General features: G+C 30.9%; 1 protein-coding gene across 1 annotated transcript in view; it reads left to right on the top strand.

Moving 5' to 3' along the window:
- Window positions 1–2,477: 2,477 nt before the first annotated feature.
- Window positions 2,478–23,118, top strand: part of LOC139516866 (vam6/Vps39-like protein) — a 36,017-nt gene continuing 15,376 nt past the window's right edge. The window contains exons 1-20 of the mRNA XM_071307244.1: window positions 2,478–2,684; window positions 6,758–6,832; window positions 7,151–7,218; window positions 8,272–8,314; window positions 8,630–8,724; window positions 11,958–12,029; window positions 13,672–13,707; window positions 14,299–14,391; window positions 14,923–15,106; window positions 15,636–15,756; window positions 16,038–16,155; window positions 16,673–16,802; window positions 17,560–17,702; window positions 18,124–18,270; window positions 19,354–19,495; window positions 19,930–20,016; window positions 20,754–20,827; window positions 21,436–21,534; window positions 21,913–22,030; window positions 22,473–22,601. Of these exons, the coding sequence (XP_071163345.1) occupies window positions 2,612–2,684; window positions 6,758–6,832; window positions 7,151–7,218; window positions 8,272–8,314; window positions 8,630–8,724; window positions 11,958–12,029; window positions 13,672–13,707; window positions 14,299–14,391; window positions 14,923–15,106; window positions 15,636–15,756; window positions 16,038–16,155; window positions 16,673–16,802; window positions 17,560–17,702; window positions 18,124–18,270; window positions 19,354–19,495; window positions 19,930–20,016; window positions 20,754–20,827; window positions 21,436–21,534; window positions 21,913–22,030; window positions 22,473–22,601 (2,047 nt within the window). The 5' untranslated portion in view covers window positions 2,478–2,611. The remainder of the gene's footprint in view (window positions 2,685–6,757; window positions 6,833–7,150; window positions 7,219–8,271; window positions 8,315–8,629; window positions 8,725–11,957; window positions 12,030–13,671; window positions 13,708–14,298; window positions 14,392–14,922; window positions 15,107–15,635; window positions 15,757–16,037; window positions 16,156–16,672; window positions 16,803–17,559; window positions 17,703–18,123; window positions 18,271–19,353; window positions 19,496–19,929; window positions 20,017–20,753; window positions 20,828–21,435; window positions 21,535–21,912; window positions 22,031–22,472; window positions 22,602–23,118) is intronic.

Raw genomic sequence — 23,118 nt, 5'->3', positions numbered from 1 at the left:
CAATGTGATTATTTCATCAAAAAAGTCAATAAAAGGATGTATACAATCTATTCATGACTGAATCAAGTTGGTATCACAATAAAGCTACCTACAAATATAGGTTATATGAAAAAGTTGAATTAACCAATACAATCTATACAAAATTTTTATTAAACACTTGAAAGTTCCACATACATTATACATGTAACAAGTTATATGACTATATGTTCACATTATAAGCATCTGCAGTACCTCACAATTTCTAATTAGTACATGTATAGAATACCATGTCCAACCTACCACAGGACCAGAGGGGTATAAGTAGTCAAACTACTGTATCACTACCCTGTCAACACTGAGGTTCTTAGTTCAAATCACACACATGGTAGGTGCATTCGTCTCTAATTGTAATTGACTTATGAACTTAGGATTGTCAGTTTTCCTACCAAATGACGCAGGTTCGTTCCAGTCACTCTAACATCCTCCACCAATAAAAACTGACTGCAATAGTGCTTAAAGTGGTGTTTAAAAAAATCAATCAATCAATCAAATCGCATTGTAAGCATAAAAACCTCACAATTTTCTAATCAGTACATGTATAGAAAATATGTAAAAATGTTCTCACTACCAAATGATCAAAGGAGAAAACATTTTGTTTTGGGCAATGTTTTTAGCACCTCTTTTAACTTTAGCCTCCTACCAATATTTTTGAAGCTTTTGTTATTATAAAAGGAATTTCAAAAGGGGGGGGGGGGGGGGGGGCAGGAGGATTTGTTTTGGATCAGTTATTTATTTTTGGGAACGGACAGGTTATCTTTTTTCTGCACTATTGAAGTAAGATTTTTCATTTTCATTAAAGCAAGGGACTGATTATTCATCTATTTATTTTCACAACTATATTTATAATATTCGAAAACATACAATTTTTAAATTATTTGTTTATTATAAATAATACATGTATAGTCAAGTCATTATGTACCATTTAATCAGAATTAATCATCATCCTCTGAGAAATGAATCTTCTTTATTCCCAACTGCATATATACATGTATTCTATACATACACAGTATTAAAGTTTGGTTGTATCTAACCTTTTTTAAAAGTATTGGCAAACAAATTTTTTTTATGGGTTTTGGAGCAACTGAAGGCCCAAAAAGCTATAGAACAAATGATGAAAAATCATGCTTTTTGGGTGTTCCCCATACCCCCTTTCTTAATCTGAAAATGCAAGTTCTATTTTAATAATTTTTTGACCATATTTTGGTCTCAAAGCAAAATGTATTAATTCAGTGTAAGACTTAAGTTTCTAAGGACAACACCAAAAGACCAATATGCATTAAAAGCAAACATGTTATTCACATAGTTAAGTCTGTGGCTTCTGGTTTTTTTTTTAAATCATGATCAAGTTAAGAACAAAATTACTAAATTACAAAAGGAATACAACACTAACAGGATACAGAAGGGCAATCAATGAACAAAAGACAAATAAAAAAGAAACATTGATCCCGAAAAATCAGGGGCTACGTCTGAGGGAGAACATAACTTCCTTCTTGCAAGGCATTCCTTGTGATCACAATTTGATATGGAGTTGAGCGTTTGGTTTTGAAATTTCCTACATTGTAGTTACTGCCCTGTAATAAAAGTGAGGTAAGTGTTCCTGAGTAAATATACCTAAAGTTAAATGAAACTAATTTTCAGACGTTTCCAGTATATTTAAATAATATTTATACTTTTATTATTAAAAGATTAGGGAAGTGTTTCCCGATTTAAAAAAAAAGAAGATGAATTTATGAAGAATCTGATGCCATCCTATACTTTCAATTAGACCTACTGAGTTATTTATTTTTTCAATACTGTGATTGCAAGTCAGGTAATTTATTTTCAAACTACCACAGAACAAAAACCATTCATTTTTTGTGATTATCAAGGCTGAGTTTATATTCATTTTCAAAATCCTCCTGCCCCCCCCCCCCCCCCCCCCCCCCCCCTCCCCAGAATATCAAATTGTTGTCCCCTTATTATGAGCAAAATATAATTATGAAAAAATTAAACATATGCACATTTACATATGCAAAAAAGCTGTACAAAATTTCTCTGGCCTCCTATATATACCTTTGAGTTTTGGAGTTTTTGCGCTTGTAAATATTATTGACTGTCCGACGGACTCACAGACTTAATAAAAACTATAGGGATCCTTTATCCTCTCAGGGTTTCCCAAATATTGGCCAAATTAAGAATAGATAAAATGGCTTATAAAATTTATGAATAAAGAATTAAAGGACCCCTCTCAAGGAGTCGGTTTTCCCAAAAAAAATCTTACAACTAAGATTGATCGTAAGTCATGAACAATTCAGTATACTTGAAAATTTATAAGATAAATCTTAGTCTTAAGTTTTTTTTTGTGAAACTGACTCCAGACACTCATTTGTCTAAATGTATGTGTTAAGCCAATTTAGACCGTTCTTGTCTATGTTCAAGATGGTTACTTTTGGTTTTTAGTGATTTGAGAACTCTTCTCTGTTGGAGACTTGAAATGATTATCACATGAAAAGTAGCAGTAGATGTTTTTTTAGCTGAATTTTGCAACAAAATGCCATAGATTCACTGTATATTTGTGCCATAAATCGTCGTGATGCACGACGCATATGAGGCCATATCACTTCTTGAAAAACTACCGTTAAAAATCGAATCTATAACGTGCCATGGTATGACATGATTTATTTCCTGGGATTTCCTGTTCAATATTTATTGACAGTGTGACATGTTTAGTTAATTTTAAGATGAATCTTCACAATACTTACAAAAATAACTTTCAGATTTAAATAAACACATTCACTTCATATTCCCCCTAAATGTATTTATATGAATTTGATAAAGAGTACGTGATGAGTGCAATTTTTAAGTCTACAGACTGCTTTGATATCTGCTTTCAAGCAATCTGTAGACTTATACCATTGACTCAGGGCTCTATGCCCTCACATCAACCGTTTTATTCTAAACATTCAGCAAAATCTCAGATTCTTATGAAAAGGTAAAAACAAGCAAAAGGATTGAACTTAAACAACTTTCCTGTAATGTTCTTCTCATAATCTTTATGTTTGATATTTCCCTTGACTTATATGCATGTTTTTAACAACACAGAAAATCAGAATTAAGCAGTATATATATTTAGTGTTTTTATAAATTTAGAAACACATCGGAGGGAATTCCCCAGTTTTGATAAATGCGAGAGTTTTCTGAATTCGGATAATTCTATTTCTTTCATATAATAGAATTGAGAATGGAAATGGGGAATGTGTCAAAGAGACAACAACCCAACCAAATAAAAAACAACAGCAGAGGGTCACCAACAGGTATTCAATGTAGCGAGAAATTCCCGCACCCGGAGGCGTCCTTCAGCTGGCCCCTAAACAAATATATACTAGTCCAGTGATAATGAACGCCATACTAATTTCCAAATTGTACACAAGAAACTAAAATTAAAATAATACAAGACTAACAAAGGCCAGAGGCTCCTGACTTGGGACAGGCGCAAAAATGCGGCGGGGTTAAACATGTTTGTGAGATCTCAACCCTCCCCCTATACCTCTAACCAATGTAGAAAAGTAAACGCATAACAATACGCACATCAAAATTCAGTTCAAGAGAAGTCCGAGTCTGATGTCAGAAGATGTAACCAAAGAAAATAAACAAAATGACAATAATACATAAATAACAACAGACTACTAGCAGTTAACTGACATGCTAGCTCCAGACTTCAATTAAACTGACTGAAAGATTATGATTTCATCATATGAACATCAGGCACAATCCTTCCCGTTAGGGGTTTAGTATCATACCATCATAACATATATGAGAAGAACATAACCCGTGTCATGCCAACAACTGTTTTTAGAATAAATGTGTTTAGTTCCGATGCAAAGACCTTATCAGTGACTCAATATTAACGCCAAAATATGCAATCTTTAATGACTTGACAACAGTATCGTAATTATATCCCTTCTTAATAAGTCTATTCAAAGGTTTTGTAAGTTTCTGAGGTGAATACTGACACCTTTGTGCTTTATAAAGAATATTTCCATAAAAAATCGGATGTGAAATACCTGAAAGTATTAGAAGTCTGCATGTTGAGCTATATTTACGAATGATGTCTTTATACCGATGATAAAATTTAGTAAATGTTTTGACTAGTTTGTGATATCGAAAACCCTGGTGTAATAATTTTTCAGTAATACATAAATTTCTCTCGTTAAAATCTAAAACATTGTTACATACACGAGCGAATCATACAAGTTGAGATATATAAACACCGTAAGATGGTGACAAGGGAACGTCACCATCTAAAAACGGATAATTAACGATAGGAAATGAAAAATCGTCTCTTTTATCATAAATTTTAGTATTCAGCTTTCCATTAGTGATATAGATATCAAGATCGAGAAAAGGGCAGTGGTCATTGTTAGTATTAGCTTTATTTAAAGTAAGTTCAACAGGATAAATTTCATTAATATACATACTGAAGTCGTCATTATTGAGAGCCAAAATATCATCCAAATATCTAAAAGTATTATTAAATTTGTTTATCAGATGTTGTTTCGATGGGTCTTTGCTTATTTTTGTCATAAATTGTAACTCATAACAATACAAAAACAGGTCCGCAATAAGTGGTGCACAGTTAGTCCCCATTGGAATTCCGATAATCTGACGATATACAGAATCCCCAAAGCGAACAAAAATGTTATCTAGTAAAAATTCAAGGGCATATATAGTATCAAAGCATGTCCAATTAACATAGTTTTTTTGTTTATTGCTACTAAAAAATGACCTAAAAGAGTTTGAACATATATATTCACATTCTGATTTTTTGAATGCCCATTTAATTAGGTGTGTGAATTTTTTCTTAATGAGAATGTGAGGCAATGTGGTATACAGGGTAGAAAAATCAAATTTTGAACAGATTCAAAATCACCAATATAAGCATGCAATTTATCAAGTACTTCCAACGAGTTCTTGACACTCCAAAAGTAATTTATTCCACTATTTTCGAAGGAGAACTGAAGTGGAGTTCTTGTTGAGCCTGCAACTTTTGTTGCAGAAAGCTCGACATAGGGATAGTAATCCGGCAGATACAGTGACGGCATTAGCTAACTTTTTAAAAGCTTTATATTTAAGAAGGTGGAAGACCTAGATGCTTCATACTTTGTATATGGATGCCCCATGTTACGAATTTTCTGTCAGTCACATGTCCAATGTCTTTGACCTTATTTTCATGGTTCAGTGACTACTTGAAAAAAAAGTTAAGATTTTTTTGTAATGTTAAATTCTCTCTTATTATACATTTCTGTAAGTAATAGATAACTATATTAGGTATGTGCGTACCTTGCAAGGTCCTCATGCTGGTCAGACAGTTTTCACTTGATCTTGACCTCATTTCATGGATCAATGAACAAGGTTAAGTTTTGGTGGTCAGGCCAAATAAAAAAGTATGTATGGTTCCCGTTACATCTGAAAAAAAGTTAGGGTAGGTAGGTACATGTAGGGATTTTTTGTATTTTATAGGTTTTTTTTACATTGAGTCTATTGGGAGCAACATTCTGACTTCAACAGTGCTTAATGAAAAATGACAATAAGATCTTTAGGGTAGGCTATTTTAAGCCGAAAAAAGTAGTGACGGTAGGGTTACTGATGTATGGAAATTTTTTATGATCTATTTGTCAGTCGCGCAGGTTTAATTGACCTTGACCTCATTTTCACAGTTCATTGCTCAATGTTAATTTTTGTGTTTTGGTCTGTTTTTCTTAAACTATAAGTGATAGATCAACATTATTTGTTGTACGGAAAAATTGTTAGCTGTACATGCCTGCGTGGCATGGTTCATTTGACCTTGACCTCATTTTCATGGGCCATTGGTCAATGTTTAGTTTTCTTGGTTAGATTTATGTGACATTTGTAATAAAGCTTTATATTTAGGACTATCAACATAATATCAATGACAATGATTAGGAAAGAAGGCGAGACATTTTAAACTGTGCACTCTTGTTCTATATGTTACCGTTATGAAACTGATATTTGATACTGTTCTCTCATAAAAAAATGGAGAACCATCTAGGTCGTTTAATTATTATTTAATAAATGTTCTTGTTCCAAATCGCAAGTCACGAGTTTGTATATGTATTAATGCGCATGCTTTTAAAATGAAATGAAAACTGGAAGTGACACGTGGATGATAAATTCAAAACGAGTCCGGATTCATCAGGAAATTATAATTTTTCGGTTTAAATTCCATTAGTAAGAGATATATGATTCTAAATGATTTCGTATTTTAAGTTTTTTATCAGGGTCTATAAATAGTCATAAGAATACTTTCATGCATGTGTAGCGCACAGTTCAGGAACCTGTTTAACTGGTGAAGACATCTCTGAACGTTTTGAATAAAGTTTTATATTTTAATAGAAATTATTGAAAGTTTTTGATGGCAATTTATATCAATTATGACGAAAATGCGTTCGAATGATGAATCTATGACTATCAAACTTCAAAATCCATTGTGAGTACTTTAAGCTGGTTTTAATCGTAACATTGTTATGATTGTATCTACCATAATGATTTCTAATTTATTATCAAACTACGATATTGAGACATTGTTCAAATAGTAACTACATGACTTTGTCAGGTTTCTCCTGTTTACACTCATTTTTACAAGAGGATGAAAGAGCATCTTTATGACCTGTTTCACAAGCAGTTAGTGATATAATTTTTTTTTTTCCCACTATTTTAGATGACATTTTACTTGTTGGTACAAAAGAGAGCCACTTGTTACAGTATAGAATCAAAAGAAAATCTGGAGCGGCTGGTAAATATCATTTAAATTTGCTTGCTAAAATATTTACAAAATATTATAATTTTACATTTATTTTACTTTTTTAGCAGTCAACCAATGACACTTTGTATTATATTGTATCCATAGACAAAATGTCTATATTTAATCTAGGTGTCATGCATTGATTGAAACTCAAAAAAAGTATCACTCTAGTCTATATTAACCTACCATGACCAAGACTCTTGTATCTAAATTTGAACAATATTGTAAGCTGGATGTATTATTTCAATCCTTTTTTTTCTGATTATTTTGATTATATCGGTTGTTCATAATTATTTGTTTATATTTCAGGTGAATCAAAGTTTGATGTACAATTGGAAAGATCAAACAAAAATTTTGCCAAAAAGCCAATTACACAGGTAAAAAAACTAATCTCATTCTGAATTAAGACAGGCAAAAAAAAGTGTCAGCTCCCTGTTGAATTGGATTTGTTTATATGAAGGACAAATTAACAATGAAAAAGGTGGATGTGACATATAATGACAGTCTATGACCTTTACACATGGAAGACGAGCTACTAAGAACTACAGAAATGATCCAATTTCAGAGTGCTTAAAGGTTTACATCCAACCTCAGGTTTTACAAATGTAGGGAGTTGTCATTATTCGAAATGGAATATCTCTTTAGGAAAGGTTTTTACTCATGTTTAATTTTGTAAAAACTGTGCATTAATGGACCAATGCCTTATATTATTTTTAAATGGTAGGCAACATATCTTTTCCTTGGAAGACAAGAAATATTTGGTATTGAAATTAAAGTAATAAGTTGATTTTGTTTTGTTTAAGGGTCCAAATGTTTGGTCTGTTATATCACATAATATAAGATACTGAACAAAAAAAAGGTAATCAATTTCTAATAGACTAATATAGATTATTACATTGATACAAGTGGATTATCAGATTTATTCAATCGAGATAGTTAAATTATCAATTTTAAAGTCCGAGCCTCGGCGAGGACTTTAAAATTTATAATTAACTATTGAGATTGGATAAATCCGATAATGCACGCGTTACTATGTAATAATCTGTTTGTCTAATGATTAAAAGATAAACCTTCTTTTCTAAACCAAAATCCCCTTCGAGTGCCTTCCACTTTCCACGAAGTTGTCAATTCTTTAACACCTGTTAGAACATTTTGATCATTTCAGGGAGCTGAGAAAGGAGATGACCCTTTGACTCAGCCAATCATTCTCTGAGATCACCGGCAACCACACGTTGATTAAATTTTTTTATACAATGGGTTCGGAAAGGGATATATTTCCATAGAACTAAAGAAGAGTATATATACAAGTACACAAAAAACATATCGAATTATAATTGGAACTGCTGTCAAAGTTATAGTTTAGACCTCAGAACTGGCTCTTGGTAAACAAGAGTGTAATTATATTAAGTCTTACTTCTTTACTTTTACAGCTGTCTGCTGTTCCACAGCTCCATATTCTGATTAGTCTTTCAGGTATTGTTAACACTTTTTACAATTTAAACCAGGTGGAAATATCAATGGGTATTCAGGAACATTATATCGAAAGGGGAAATAGATTCATATAACAAATAATGACAAAGTGAAACTGGAACCATAACTTAAGATAAAAGACATATAATTTTTTACAAAATGCAGAACACACATGAACTGAATATCTTTTTTTAAATGAATGTAAAGATTTTTTCATAACATGTAAATAAGGCACAATTCGTCTTGTACAGTTTGATTTAACATATTTTGAATTTCAGTTTATTTACAAGTTGCATCTTTATTTTCCATTTATTTTAGATAATGTAGTCAGTGTCCATGATCTGCAGAGCTTTAACCTCATCACATGTATCAACAAAACCAGAGGAGCAAACTTGTTTGCTTTGGATGTACAGGTATGAATTATTAAAGGGAAAATTCACGATTTTTTACTTATGGTTTAAATATGTTCATTATGACATAATATATATATTCACAAAGTTTTATCGCTATATGTGCAGTAATAAAGGAGAAATTCAATAATTAATGAAAAAATATTAACTACTTCCTGTAGGTCGTGACGTTTTCTCCTGGTTTTTGCATGCCGGGATTTAAAATACAATCATTAAAAGTCTTGGTGTTTAACTATATTTTAACGTAATCGTAAGCGCGCCGATGACTTATGCTATATCTAATAACCATCCGATAATAAGAAAATAAAACGCACAGACGTGCAGTTGTACACGTTCATGAGATAATTTTTCTATATTTCCCTAAATATTTCGATTTATTTTTGTAGACAGCACAAGATATTTTTATTATTATTATTTTGCTTTAATATATGCTTTTTCATACTCATAAAGTGAATAAATTGAAGTATATAACTTTAAACTGTTACGACAATATATAGGTTACGCTTATTGACCTTTTACTATCTACGTTATTATCTAGGTTGATGCGATGTGTGTATTATTCTCCGACAATACTTGTGAAGGTAAAAGGTTATTTGCAGATTGTTAATTAGCTTGGCCTCTAGGGCACTCCGTGCCAGGTGCGACTGTCTATTCGGATCAGTGGATTATAAGACTGGAGGTCGCGTTTAATACACAAATTAAAATACATTTTCAAGGTGTTGACAAATACAAGTGAATCGCCGTGGAATTATTTAATTATATGTGATGCTATTATTTGATTTGAATTCAAATAAGTAACTAAACTAAAAAAATGAACCGGTTAAAGCAAGGATTTGTATAGTGTCTCACTATACAAATCCTTGGTTTTCGGAATAAAATTATATACACTCTTATGATTTATTTATGTTTTTTAAAAAGGGAAAATAGAACTAGTTTTACAAAAGCATTTTAATTGTCTTATAAAGACAAAAATGAACGGGAACACTTAAATTTAGACATTTGAAAGCCATGATCAAAGAAAGGTGTACCTGTATTACATTTTTACTTCTAGCGTTTGGCATTAGATTTTAGCTGAGACTACTACAACACAGTCTCAGATTTAAGTGAGGTCGGAAGGGTTAATCTTATGAAAAATAATTATCTGATATCATTTGGATTATGGAAGGAGCTATACTATAAAAATACATACATTTATTACCAATACACTCGAGATCAAAGGTTGTTAATTTTGCTGTTCAAGTTAACTTTTACTCACATATTTTTATATTTTGATTTGAGCGTGCTTGTTTTTATATGACTCGTTAGACGAAAGCAAACCTGCACAGTATATTCTGCATTTGTATAGTCCGAAGTTTACAAATTGATATTCTTATTTCACATGTAAAATGAATGAACAGTTATTAAAATAAAAGGGCATTCATTTCAAAATATACCACTGTTTTCTAGAGTGAAAATGAAGTCACATATGTGAGGATAAAAACTAGACGAATTACTTATATAAAATAACGGGACCAAAAATTATATATAAAAACGGAAGAATAGGTGCTGAAATATAAATAAAAGTAAAATTGAAATTAGATAACATTGGGATAATCTATACGTATTCTTACAATCACTCTTAAAAAAATTGTTAGATTTTGTACACAGGCCGTATATCACGTACAGTTTTATATTGCTATGGTATATTTTATAAATTTTACCTGTGCACACCTGGTTCACTCGCGATCACGCAAGTGATTCATTGACCTTGTTCATTGTGTATTAAATTAAACAAGCCTCCCAGGAAGTCGACCGTTAGAATACCCGAATATGTCACATTTACAATACCCCGGTAATTACCTGAATTAAGCCATGCTGATTACAAGAAGACAAGTTTTTGAACGAGGGTCAAGTTAGGTAAAAACCCAAAATAAACTAAAAATATACGTTAGAAAAAAAAGCATTTAAAAAAACTTTTACATAGGAGATAAATCTCAGTTTATAATAAGTATCGCCGGACTTTTTTTTCACTTTTATTGAGACTACTTTAACATTATTATAGCATAATTCATACAATACTTGATACTGTATCTGGGTGCCAAAAATGTAAATTTATTGACCAGCTAAAACCATTGTACGATATTATGTCATTTACAGCTTTTTAACCTGACCTCAGCATTGTACGTTGAATATTTTAAAACCCTCTTAAAAAATTAAGATGTTTTTTAAAGTATTTTTTAAATTATTCTTATCAATCTTAGTGAAGCATTACTTGATTTGATGATCTTGAAAACTATGTAGACTTCTTCAGCTTACATTACTTGGTCGGGTAGAAAATCCATCAGCTTGACAAGTCATATTAACACTGATTAACGGACATGTCATGCCGTGTACTAGGACTTTGTGGTAATTAGATATCCGTGGTCATTAGTTTTCAAGATGGCGTCTTGCCGAGAATCTAGAGTCGATTTTAAAAATCTAATAACTCAGTTATCTAGACAAATAAAGCTTTAATATTTTGAGAATATGCTTATTTATTTAGGATGAACATAATATCAAATTTTTATTTTTTTGCGAATTTTCCCTTTAAAGAAATATCTTCCTGTTCTATTCAAAGACTATTGATAGAACTCAACTTTTCTCTTTAGTTAATACATGTATAAACTAACTGCAGGTAAGTTTCAATGCACAGTGGTAAAATTAGTGGCACATATTGAGAGATGGAACTTTTTAATATTATTCATATTGTCAGCAAGGTTGCTGCTGATTATAACATCACAAGAACGCTCTGGTAAACTTTAATATTGAAATAAAAAATAGAATAAAAATAGAATTATCAATAATACTTGGTTACATTTTTTAGCTTTGCCTGCTCTACCTCTATTTAAGCCATTTTATCAATTATTATAAATAACAAGTTTACTACTTGGTGTATAGAATGATTGTAAGATATGTTGGTCTGTCTGACAAGGCTCAGTTGACTTTTACTGGCCAACATTAGGTTTTCACCATTGCCAGAAACAAAAATCCAAACTTCTTATGCATAAAAATACAGAAATTAAGTTATACATACTTAATAATGTCTTTTATTAGTAATTTATTGGGTGTGATTATTATTTGAAGTACAGGATGAGGAATGAATTAATTTTATACCCTACAATCTGACAGCATGTGACGCTAATAGCCAAGAGTTAAGTCTCCTTGATCTGACCTGTCTGCCAGACTGTGTATATAATATTTACTATTTCCTTTCACAGACTCAAAAGAGTTTGAGTGGAGAAGAAAATCATGTGTTGAGAATGTGTGTCTCTGTCAAAAGAAAACTGCAAGTATGTATTTCAATAGTCTTTTAGATTTAGAAGAATATGTATACAACAAAATGGATAGCAAATGTATGAAGTGTATGGTTATTTCATAATTTTAAATTCTTTTATTGTATGACAAAACTTTCAAAATAGTAAGAACATGTTAACATGATGAAAACACCACGACTTTTGGAAACAATGTTCCACTGGTGAATTTGTATGGTATATTTGGTTACATCTGTAGTCAATGTTATATTATTATACTAAAATAATGTTGATTTGTATTGCCATGAGGGCAGTCATTTTTATATCTTTGTATATGTCAGACAGCTTGTCACAAAATATCTGTTTGATTAATCCCTTGGCAAGATCTCAAAATTTGACAGTTTTTGCAGTTTATCATGAAATGCAAGATTTGAAGCCTTAATTCAAACATGGAAGACACAATTCAAAAGTATTTTAAAACTGATGTCTAATAGACTGATATCTTTTGAACATATTCTACCGTAGTCTAAAATCGGTCATCTTGTCATTTCGTTAGGTATTTGTGTTTGAACTTAACACATGGGGAAACTACACATTGACGTCACTACGCTACTTCCGACGTAGCAAAACAGTGCAGAATACGTTTTTTCTGCACTTTTTAATAAAAAAAACATTTCTTAAGGTAAGTTTTCATTGTTGTTCTCAATTATAGCTAAAAAATGCCAATTTTCTAATGCCTGTTTCTATCCCGACTTCCAAATGTCTAAAAACATTCTAGAACTTCACAAAATCCCACTTCAGGCCTCCATTGCTTTGTGTACATTCCATTCAGCATCATCAGTCTGGTGGCAGTCAATACAGGTCAAGCAAATCGTATTTTTAGGAATTTTAAAACGACATGCTCCTTACGTCTTTCGCGATTTTCCCGCGAAAAAAGCCCAACCAAAATGAAAGGAACACTATATGAAAAAACGATGTCCATGTCATAATTTTGTACAGGAATATAGAGAAGGTTAATAAAAAACAATTTACATTTATTTTTCATAGATTTTTTTTTTATTCATTATAAAAAGATAAATATTCTGACCATCATGACTGTAGGTAAATATTCATACAAAATTCCTTTGATGTCGAAAGGGATGGCAAAAAATGAGGTTTCCTGTTGAATAAAACCCCAAATTATTGCAAACTAGTTTAAAGCAATATCCCACAAAGAAATAATGTAATTGCCATAGACTGAAAAAAACCCTAATTGACAGTAGAGCAATTTGATTGGGTAGAACGATTTGACATCACGCGATTTTGACGCCATTGACATTTGAATGTAAACAAACAAGGTCAGAAGGTTCAGTATGGGACAGCATGGTACATTGAGTTACTGAGAAACAATTATGAGTTACCAAGCTTGACAATGCATGGTAATAAAAAATGAAAGCTAAGTCTACAGAAAAAATAAGAAAAAAATAGCCTTAGGATAACGACTTATCAACACACCTGGATATGAAGAATGAAATCGGTAGATTTATGATACTTTTTTGATATTTGAATTAAAGGTGCCTAAAAAGTTGCCTTATTATACCTTCTTCTTTAATTATATAGTAATACCTGTAATACACCAAAATGAAACTGTGATTGAAAGTAGCTTTATGTTGTTATGAATAATTCTGAAATATCTTGATAGGTGAGCTTCTGGAAAAACAGGAATTTTCAAGATCTGGTAAGTCACTGTAAAATGTTTCAAGCAATATAATTTTTAAAAATAATATTACCGTAGTAGATAGAAAGAAAAAAAAACCAGATACTGCACATGATGACACATTTAAACCAACATCAACTATCCCAAAAAGTCAAGTAGAAGAGTAAATAAAGAGTTCAAAATGTGCAGGAACAGATCATCTGACTTTAACAGACAAGCTATTGTAATGTGGTTTAGTCAATTTTGTAGGCATCAAAACATTTCTCATCTTTCTTATGTCTGAAAAAACACCTTGTCAGTTTGCTTCCATTTAAAGATCAGATCACTTAACTTTAACAAAACCAGCAGACAACAAATGATTTGGAGTAAGAAAATCAAAATGTTCATTGCATGGTAAGGTGATTGAAGTAATAACAACTGATTAACCTTTATGCCATGATGTTCAGAATTGATGCCATGCATTATACATCACATTGCACAAATACATTTTCTCAGATCACAAATCAGTGGTACAATATAAGGGTCTATCAGCATGTTTGATTAAGAAAAAGCCTATTAAAAATTTGTCATTTGAAAGAAAATTAAGATAATAAAATTTTTGTCATTTTTCAGACTGAGATGAACTTATATGATGTACCCCGATGTATGTGTTGGTGTAAAGAATCTATATGTGTTGGATTTAGAAGAGACTATTTTCTAGTCAAAGTAAGTGGCTACTGTTTTTTCTAAAAGTATACAGTCTTTTAGTTAATGCTGTTGAGTACTTTCCATATATAGAATAGAAAGCCAATTTGAGACACTGTCAATGAAATATTACCAACTGTCTTTTATATTCTTTGATGATAAAAATCATTTTATATAAGAAGATGTGGTATGAGTGCTAATGACACAACTTTTCATCCAAGTCACAATTTGTACAAAGTAAACCTGACACTTAAATTCACATTTTTGAATTTGGAGTGTTTTATTCAATAAGTAGTAGAAAAAACCTGTTAAGTTAACTTGGTTAGAACAAAACCTTTAAGTGTTGGTGAGTTGAAAAGCATGCAGTTTAGAAAATAAAAAACATATAAGTAACTGTACACATTGATAAATACACATATCTCATGAGTAAATTATAGATGTGGTTTAAACATATATTATTTATTTGAAAAAACAATCTTATCTCTTATGTTAATTGTATAAAATAAAAAAACTGATAACAAAGCTGCAAACTTAGTTTTAATGCTATTGTAGATAAACTCAGGCGATATCAAGGAGTTATTTCCCCTTGGCAACACTCAACATGAACCTGTGATAACCAAAGTAGCAAATGATAGATTAATGCTTGGAAGGGATAATATGTCAATACTCATAGACTCTGAGGGCCAGCCGACGCAGAAAAATCCTATTAACTGGACTGGAATTCCAACACAAATAGGTACATATCAACATAGATTGTTTCATGTCAATATACATACACTCATAGAAATTTTACATACTTAGGTTTTAAACTGGACTATAATATCAGTATAAATAGTTTGATTATAATTAGATGGATGTATGGAAAAGAAATGGTACAAGGAAGACAAGTTAAATTAAAGATGTAAACGCTTTCAATGTAACAAAAATATAGCGGGAAGTTGATGAATCAATGTTATAAAAGGAGAAAATCATTAACAAAAACTCCAAGGTCAATTAAAAAAGGGGAATTCCATTAAAATTGACAAACCAAACTATACCATTTGGAACAATGAAAGGTCATAAGTTGAAGATGAACAGATAATGCCATGGCCAAAAGAAAAAAGACAAACACACAAACATATTTTATTGTAAAACTATTGATTTCACAACTACATCAAGCGTGGTATGATATTAATCCACTGGAAACAGTTGAATTTTAAAACTTTGATTAACATCTGTCACCTTTATACTGAAGTACTAAAATGTTGATTTTTTGTTTTTTACAGAAAACAATCCTCCATATATTATTGGCATTCTTCCAAAGTTTATTGAAGTTAGAACTATAGAAACTAAATTGTTGATACAACAGAAGGAACTGCAACATGCAAAATTCATATGCCAAGGGAGGTAACTATTCTGTTGTTAAAAATAAGCATGTACCATCAGTACTTAGAAGGAAAAAAAATGTTAAATGTGGAAATAATGAATACTTCAATATATTTAATATTCTGCTAATGTTTAAACGTTTATACATGATAAGATATGAGCAATGTTATGAAAAAAAAAACAGCATTGTTTCAAATAGGCATTTATTTGCAAAAATCATAGAATTCATCTTTAAAGGATATTCATATACTTCACAGAAAATAATATAGCATATCGTTATGAGGGCAAAAATTATTTTTCAGTGGCAACATTTATGTAGCTTCTATAAACTTTATATGGAGGATATGTCCCATGCCTATAGCATATCAGATAAGACAGTTGTTAGAAAACCATGAATTTGAACTGGCTTTACGTTTAGCTGTAAGTATTCAACAGAATTCTTGTAGAAAATGAACCAAATACACCAATGTCAAGTTGGTTTTTTATGAACGAGTAACACCAGCCAACCTTGGGTCAATGGGCGTAAATGACGTCATCAAACAATCAGTTCTTACTTTTATTACATAAGCATAGTGACATAGATAATTTACTGATATGTGCATGAATTCGAAAGTCTATAATTTTTGTTAGATCTCAATCTCATTACCTTAGGTCTGTTCCAAAAAGACATTAATTGGACACGAGGAAGGCATTTTCCACTATGGTTAGATGTCAAGTACAGTGAAATCTCAGTGAAATTCTAAAATTGCCTGTTCCCATTGGTACCTTGTAACATGATTTTCAAGAAATGGCTATCTCAAGTTTATAAATTATTTCAAACAACGGATGATAATGTGTTACCTCTTGTTAATTTTACTGTTTCTAGTTAAGTTTGATAAAAGTGGATGGACTTAAAGTAATGTATATTGTTGATACTATAATAAAATTTTGTATTTAGGAAATGACAGACGAGCAGGATGAAGAAAAACAGAAGAGAGTACATAATATAAAGAATTTGTATGCCTTTGATTTATTCTGTCAACACAGATTTGAAGAATCAATGCAGATATTTGTTAAACTTGGCACAGGTAATAAGGAATGTGATGGTTTGTTTTATTCCTTGATAATTATAGGGTTGAACAAATAAAATTGGCTTTATTCTTATGATTGATTCTGGGAACAGTACAATGTATATCTAACTGGAAATGAATCTTATAGGCTTTTCAGTAGAAAATTGATAAAATCTCAGACTCCACGAGACTTTACGAGATTTATTAAATTTGGTGGCTTCTGACTGAAAAATTATCAGAACTGCTCAATAAATTAACCACATAATTCTAATCGTGAATTAATACAAGTTTATCATGAAGTAGATATACTTTTTCATGTAAAATGACCATTTTTTTATTATCCTGTCTGCATTCTGTGATAAAAATGAATGCAATTATAACACGTTTGAAGTGATAGAAAACAAGTATGATACACTGGCATCACTGTAAAACTAGTTTGAATGAAATTTTATTGATATTATCAGAAATTATTTGGATAATAATGAGGTGAAAAGTTGAATAGTTTTTACATTGAAATCTTAGATAAGTTATTCTTTTTATAACATCTACTTTGTGTATAAACAAAGTTAGAAATGCAATGTACTATATCTTTTCAAGGAGTTCTCAATTTGTTTTGATGCAGCTACCTTCACACCACCTTTTGTTGAATGACGTCAGAGGAGAGAAACTTCAAGATTTATTTTACATATTAAATTTCTGTTTTATTTTGTATGGGTAATTCCAGTACTTCATTGCAACCAATGTAACAACAAAAACTAATGTTACTTTATTTCAGATCCGTCACATGTTATTGGACTGTATCCCAACTTGTTACCTCATGAATTCAGGAAACAGCTTGAATATCCTAAAAAGCCTCCAGATTTAGAAGGAGGGGAGTTAGAAAAAGCTTTGTCAGCACTACAGGATTATCTCACTCAAGTAAGTTAACATACTTATTATAACCCCACGTTGGAGAAGGGGCTAATTACAATCACTGTATTTGTCCATAATAAGTCTGTTAATCTGAGAAACATTTTTTTGCACTCTTTTCTCTGGAAAAACAAGCTCCTTAAAAGTCTTAAAGATTGACAACCTCTTAAAACAACTTTTTGCAGTATGATGCAAATCAATAAAACGAATGAAATCAACGATCTGTGTAAATTTCATATGTTTGATTTAAATGGAAAGTAATTTCTTAAATATTCCTGTCTTGTTTCCATTTCAATAACTTTTTAAGTCTAATTATTTTGATGACATTTCAGTAGTCTATGTAATTAGAGGAAACAATGCATTATATTTTATCGGCCCTATTTTATGATACATTTGTTCACACATACTTACTAAATTTGACTGATTTCAGAAAAGGAATGAACTACTTAGTGATATTTCCAAAGAATCAAATAAAGAACTGAGTACTATTGCTATTCAAGAAGGCAACACTACAATCAAATCTAAGAAACAGCTGAGTCAAATCATTGATACAACGCTACTTAAATGCTACATTCAGGTTAGTACAATTTAAAGGGGATACCCAAAAAATAGTTTTGTCTCATTTAATTTTCATAAATTTAGACAAAATATATACTTGTTATTTATATATTATTGTCATTTTATTTCTTTTCTTTGGTTACATCTTCTGACATCGGACTCGGACATCTCTTGAACTGAATTTTATTGTGCGTATTGTTATGAGTTTACTTTTCTACATTGGCTAGAGGTATAGGGGGAGGGTTGAGATCTAATAAACATGTTTAACCTCGCCGCAATTTTGCGCCTGTCCCAAGTCAGGATCCTCTGGCCTTTGTTAGTCTTGTATAATTTTTAATTTTAGTTTCTTGTGTATAATTCAAAGTTTAGTATGACGTCCATTATCACTGTACTAGTATACATGTTTTTAAGGGGCCAGCTGAAGACTGCCTTTAGGTGCGGGAGTTTTCGCTACATTGAAGACCCATTGGTGGCCTTCGGCTGTTGTCTGCTCTATGGTAGGGTTGTTGTCGCTTTGACACATTCCCCATTTCCTTTCTCAATTTTATATTTGACCTGTTGACAAAAATATAAAAATTTCAAGATATTTTAACAACACAATTAACAGGAAGAATTTCATTGGATTTATAAGGCAATTTGTGACCAACACTAATATGAATTATTGAGAAGCTTGATTTTCCTACTTATAGTTTGTAGAGGTTCAAAGGTAATAAACTCTTTCAAGTGTGTTACCTTTAAAAAACAAGAATCAGATCAGTTAAGAATCGTATAGATTGCCTACAAGTGACTAGTTACCTGAGACAATTTTAAATGTGATATTTCGACCTAAAAGGGTACACCTTTTGGAACTCCTATTTAATAAAAGTGTCTATAGCTTGACATTTTTTTATGATTCATTTTGAAAGAAAATTTGAAAAGTAGTCAAACATAAGTTTGGAGAATATGATTGAATCAAATTTAGGTTTAATCTGTTTTACTGAATGACAACCCTCTTTATATGTATACTATTTTTGGTGTTATAGAGTACCTGCAGTTTCTCATTTTGTGACATTTATACTAATACATTATATTTTAAAGTCAAAGTTTTATTTTATATTTACAGACAAATGATGCTTTGGTGGCACCTTTGTTAAGATTGAAAGACAATAGCTGCCATGTGGAAGAGAGTGAAAAAATACTCAAGAAAAAGGAAAAATTTAGTGAACTAATCATTCTTTATGAAAAGAAAGGATTACATGAAAAGGGTAATTGAAATTAATTTCAATTTCCTTATAAATAAAAATTCACTGTAGGATATTGTTTTAGCAAAATTTACCATTAACTTAAAAAAAATTCAATCACATTTGGAAATGTTATTCTTCTGCTTATGAATTTATTCCAGAGTTTATTTTGTATCACTGTCCATTTCTTGGGGTGTTTTTTTTTTTTTACCTTACCTTAATAAACTCAATTTTGATAATTGCTCAAACTTATTTTTTTGCAAATGGAATTTGTCATACATTATTTTTTAATTGCTAGAGATTTGTTCCAATCATCAGTGAGATAACACATAAATACAGAGCATTAGAAGTGCACAATCAAAAAAAATCAAATATGAATCAGCAACATAAAATCTGAAATTAATTTGGATATTTTATTATTGATAGAAAAAATTAACAATTTTTATTTCTATTTCTAGCTTTACATTTATTGATGAAACAAGCTGCCAGACCAAACTCACCTCTCAAAGGCCATGACAGGACAGTGCAATATTTACAGCATTTAGGTATTAAATCATGGAAAGTTTAAGATAGTTTGAAGTATTATCAGAGTATGAACAAAAACTAATTGAGTTTTGTATGCCCCCTCAAGTTGGAGGGTATATTGTTTTACTCCTGTCCGTCCATCCTTCCTATTCAGTCCATCTTTCCTATTATTGGTATACAGTCATTCCACATAACTTCTCCTTCAGTTTGAATCCTAGGAAGTTTTAACTTTGCTGTCTGTTTATTGTGGGTGTGCATGTGGTCAAGGTTTTTATCTTTTTTTATTTGCTCTTATGGTAGATAGTTGAACTTTGTCATTTTTGGGAGTATTACTTGCATAATAAGAGTGTTTCCATATAACTCCTCCTACATTTTTGATCCTAGGAAGTTCTCACTTTGCTGGCTGTTTGAACATATATTGAAGGTATGCATGTTGTCAAGATTTTGATTTTATTTATTAATAATTGCTCTTTTGGAAGATAGTTGAACTTTGTTTATTTTTCGGGTTTAAGCTGTCCTACATTGACTTTGTTATAATACAGTTACTTCAGTGGAGAGCAGGGGCATCACTTTGTCTAGGTATACTTTGCAATATGTTGATAATATTAAGTTATGTTTAAAACATTTCTTTTTTAGCCATGGTGTTGTCAGTTTATTTTTGACTAATGAGGAAGATCTGATTTGCTGTCAATCTGACAGCCTTTGTTTTATTTATTTATTCTATAAGATCTTGCATTGTATTTGTTTGTATTTGTAGGTGCTGATCATTTAAAACTAATATTTGAATACGCTGAATGGGTGTTGAAAGAACATCCAGAAGATGGCTTAAAGGTAAATTTGGTCAATTATTATTTTTACTGTCATGCTTGGAACAAAATATGCAGAATGTGAGACATAGGGATTACAATCTGGCAGCAGCATAAACTTTTTGTATTAAGCTTTATATTTAGAGGACCTGAAGGCTTCATACCTTGTCCTTCGTCAGGAAACTATTTTTCATGGTTCAGCGACTGCTTGAAAAAAAGCTTAAGTTTTTTTTGTTATGTGAATTTCTCACTTACTATGTGTAATATGGTAACTATGTTTGGTATATGTGTTCCTTGCAAGGTCAACATGGCTGTCATATAGGATTATTACGGTGTGTGCAGTCTTTAAAATTTATAATAATGTGAATTTCAAAATCATAACAAATACATTTAAGTAGATCTAAGTACAGTATATATAATTCTCTTCAACATTATTTTCAAAAAATAACATGGAAGAAAGGATTATTTCAAAGCTTTGTTAATAAAACTGACATTAATATACCAGTAATATATTGTAATGTGGAAAATTGTGTACAAGTAAATGGTGTTTCTTTTACCTGTACATTTATCTAGGTAAATTTTATTGGTATGAGAATAACTATATAATTTCATTAAGTATTTTGTTTGATATAGATATTTACTGAAGATTTACCAGAAGTGGAAACCTTGCCAAGATTTAAAGTTTTGGAGTATTTAGAAAAGATTTCTAAAGACCTTGCCATTGCTTATTTGGTTTGTCATATAATATATACATTATTTAGTATTTAAACATTAGTAATAGAATTTTATGAGAAAAAAAATTGTAATGCCCAGTTTGCTTTATAGGAATATTTACAACATTCAAACCAATGTAAATATCAGTTAAGTTTAATTTTTTTTTAAGTAGGCCATCAGTATTTTACAAACTCATTATGTAGTTTATTAAACTTTTTATTGCTTTATTGCTGTGGCGTACAGCCATTTTTGTGACCATAATTTTTAAGCAGATTTCTCGTTTGTTATTCTAAAAATCCTACACGTTTTCTAGTGACATACATTAAGAAAAAACAGTTGAACTTCTATTTCATTGATGATTTCTTGTGTGATAAAATTTTATCTTTTTATCCACAGGAACATATAATAACGGAATGTGGAGATGTGACACCAGAATTTCATAATATGTTAGCTCAGTCCCTCAGAGAGAAAGTACAAGTATTGATGACAGAATATTTACAGTCACTGCCAGAAGGTAAATCATGTGAGACTTTAAGGAAGGTTATTCATTGCAGACTTAAGGACGGTAATTCATGTGGGGATTTTAGACTGTAACTTTAGGACGGTTAATCATGTAGGACTTTTGGATGGTAATTTATGTACCCCTTTAGATCAGAAATTCACAAGGGATATAAGAACTTTAGGAGGTTTTGTGTTTATCAGTCACAATTAACAGATTTGTTGACATTCTGTCAACAATGATGTTGTTGGGATATTGTGTTTTTGAATAAGCATGTTTAGACTTTAAAATATCTTTGATGTTTTGGGGTGTTTCTGTAAGATGGACCTGAGTAATTTACTTGTTAAAGTAACTTGTAAGAGGGCAAGGCAATTTATTGTTTATATTAATATTAGCTGTGATATTTTGTGAAAATAACTTTGGAAATCTAAACATAATCATGTATATTTTCATTCAGGACATCTACCATCCAAAGCAGGCCAAGAACCTGACAAGCTTGGAGAATATAGAAGAAAACTAATAGATTACTTGGAGCGTTCTCAATATTATATGCCAGAAAGACTTCTTACTAGGTTTCCAATAGATGGTTCGTATATCAAAGTTATTTAAGATAACTCTAGGCATAATGTGTTTTGAATTGAATTTGAATTGAAAGAAAAAAAAATTAAAGCTCAGTTAGCCTTATGTTATAAATTTAAGGTGGTTGTCTTACTAAAAATCCATAGAACTTTTTTAAATTTGTCAAAATGAAGTTTTTATCATGCTTTTTTTTCAAAAATATTATAAAATGTATGGGTCACTGGACTTTTTTTTCACGCAACAGGTTGTGCAAAATTGCCAGATTTTGTATAGATTATGCATGGAAAATCCAATGTTGTGTGATAAAAAGAAACTTCACCATTGAATTTTAATATAAAAATGTGAGAAGATAGCTCTTCAATATGCTTTCAGATAAGAAAAAAAATATGGGGTCACCAAACTTGTTTTCTTGCTATATATTGAAATAGGAAAATTCACAACACTTTCTATTGTAAAATTTGCTTTGTCTGGGTTAACTCCCCTACAATCTGGGCCCAGTTGTTCAAAGGTGTCGTTAAGCTAGT

Source organism: Mytilus edulis, chromosome 3, assembly GCF_963676685.1.
Source record: "Mytilus edulis chromosome 3, xbMytEdul2.2, whole genome shotgun sequence".
In the NCBI taxonomy this organism is placed as follows: Eukaryota; Metazoa; Mollusca; class Bivalvia; order Mytilida; family Mytilidae; genus Mytilus; species Mytilus edulis.
This window is presented reverse-complemented; position numbering and strand designations above follow the sequence as displayed.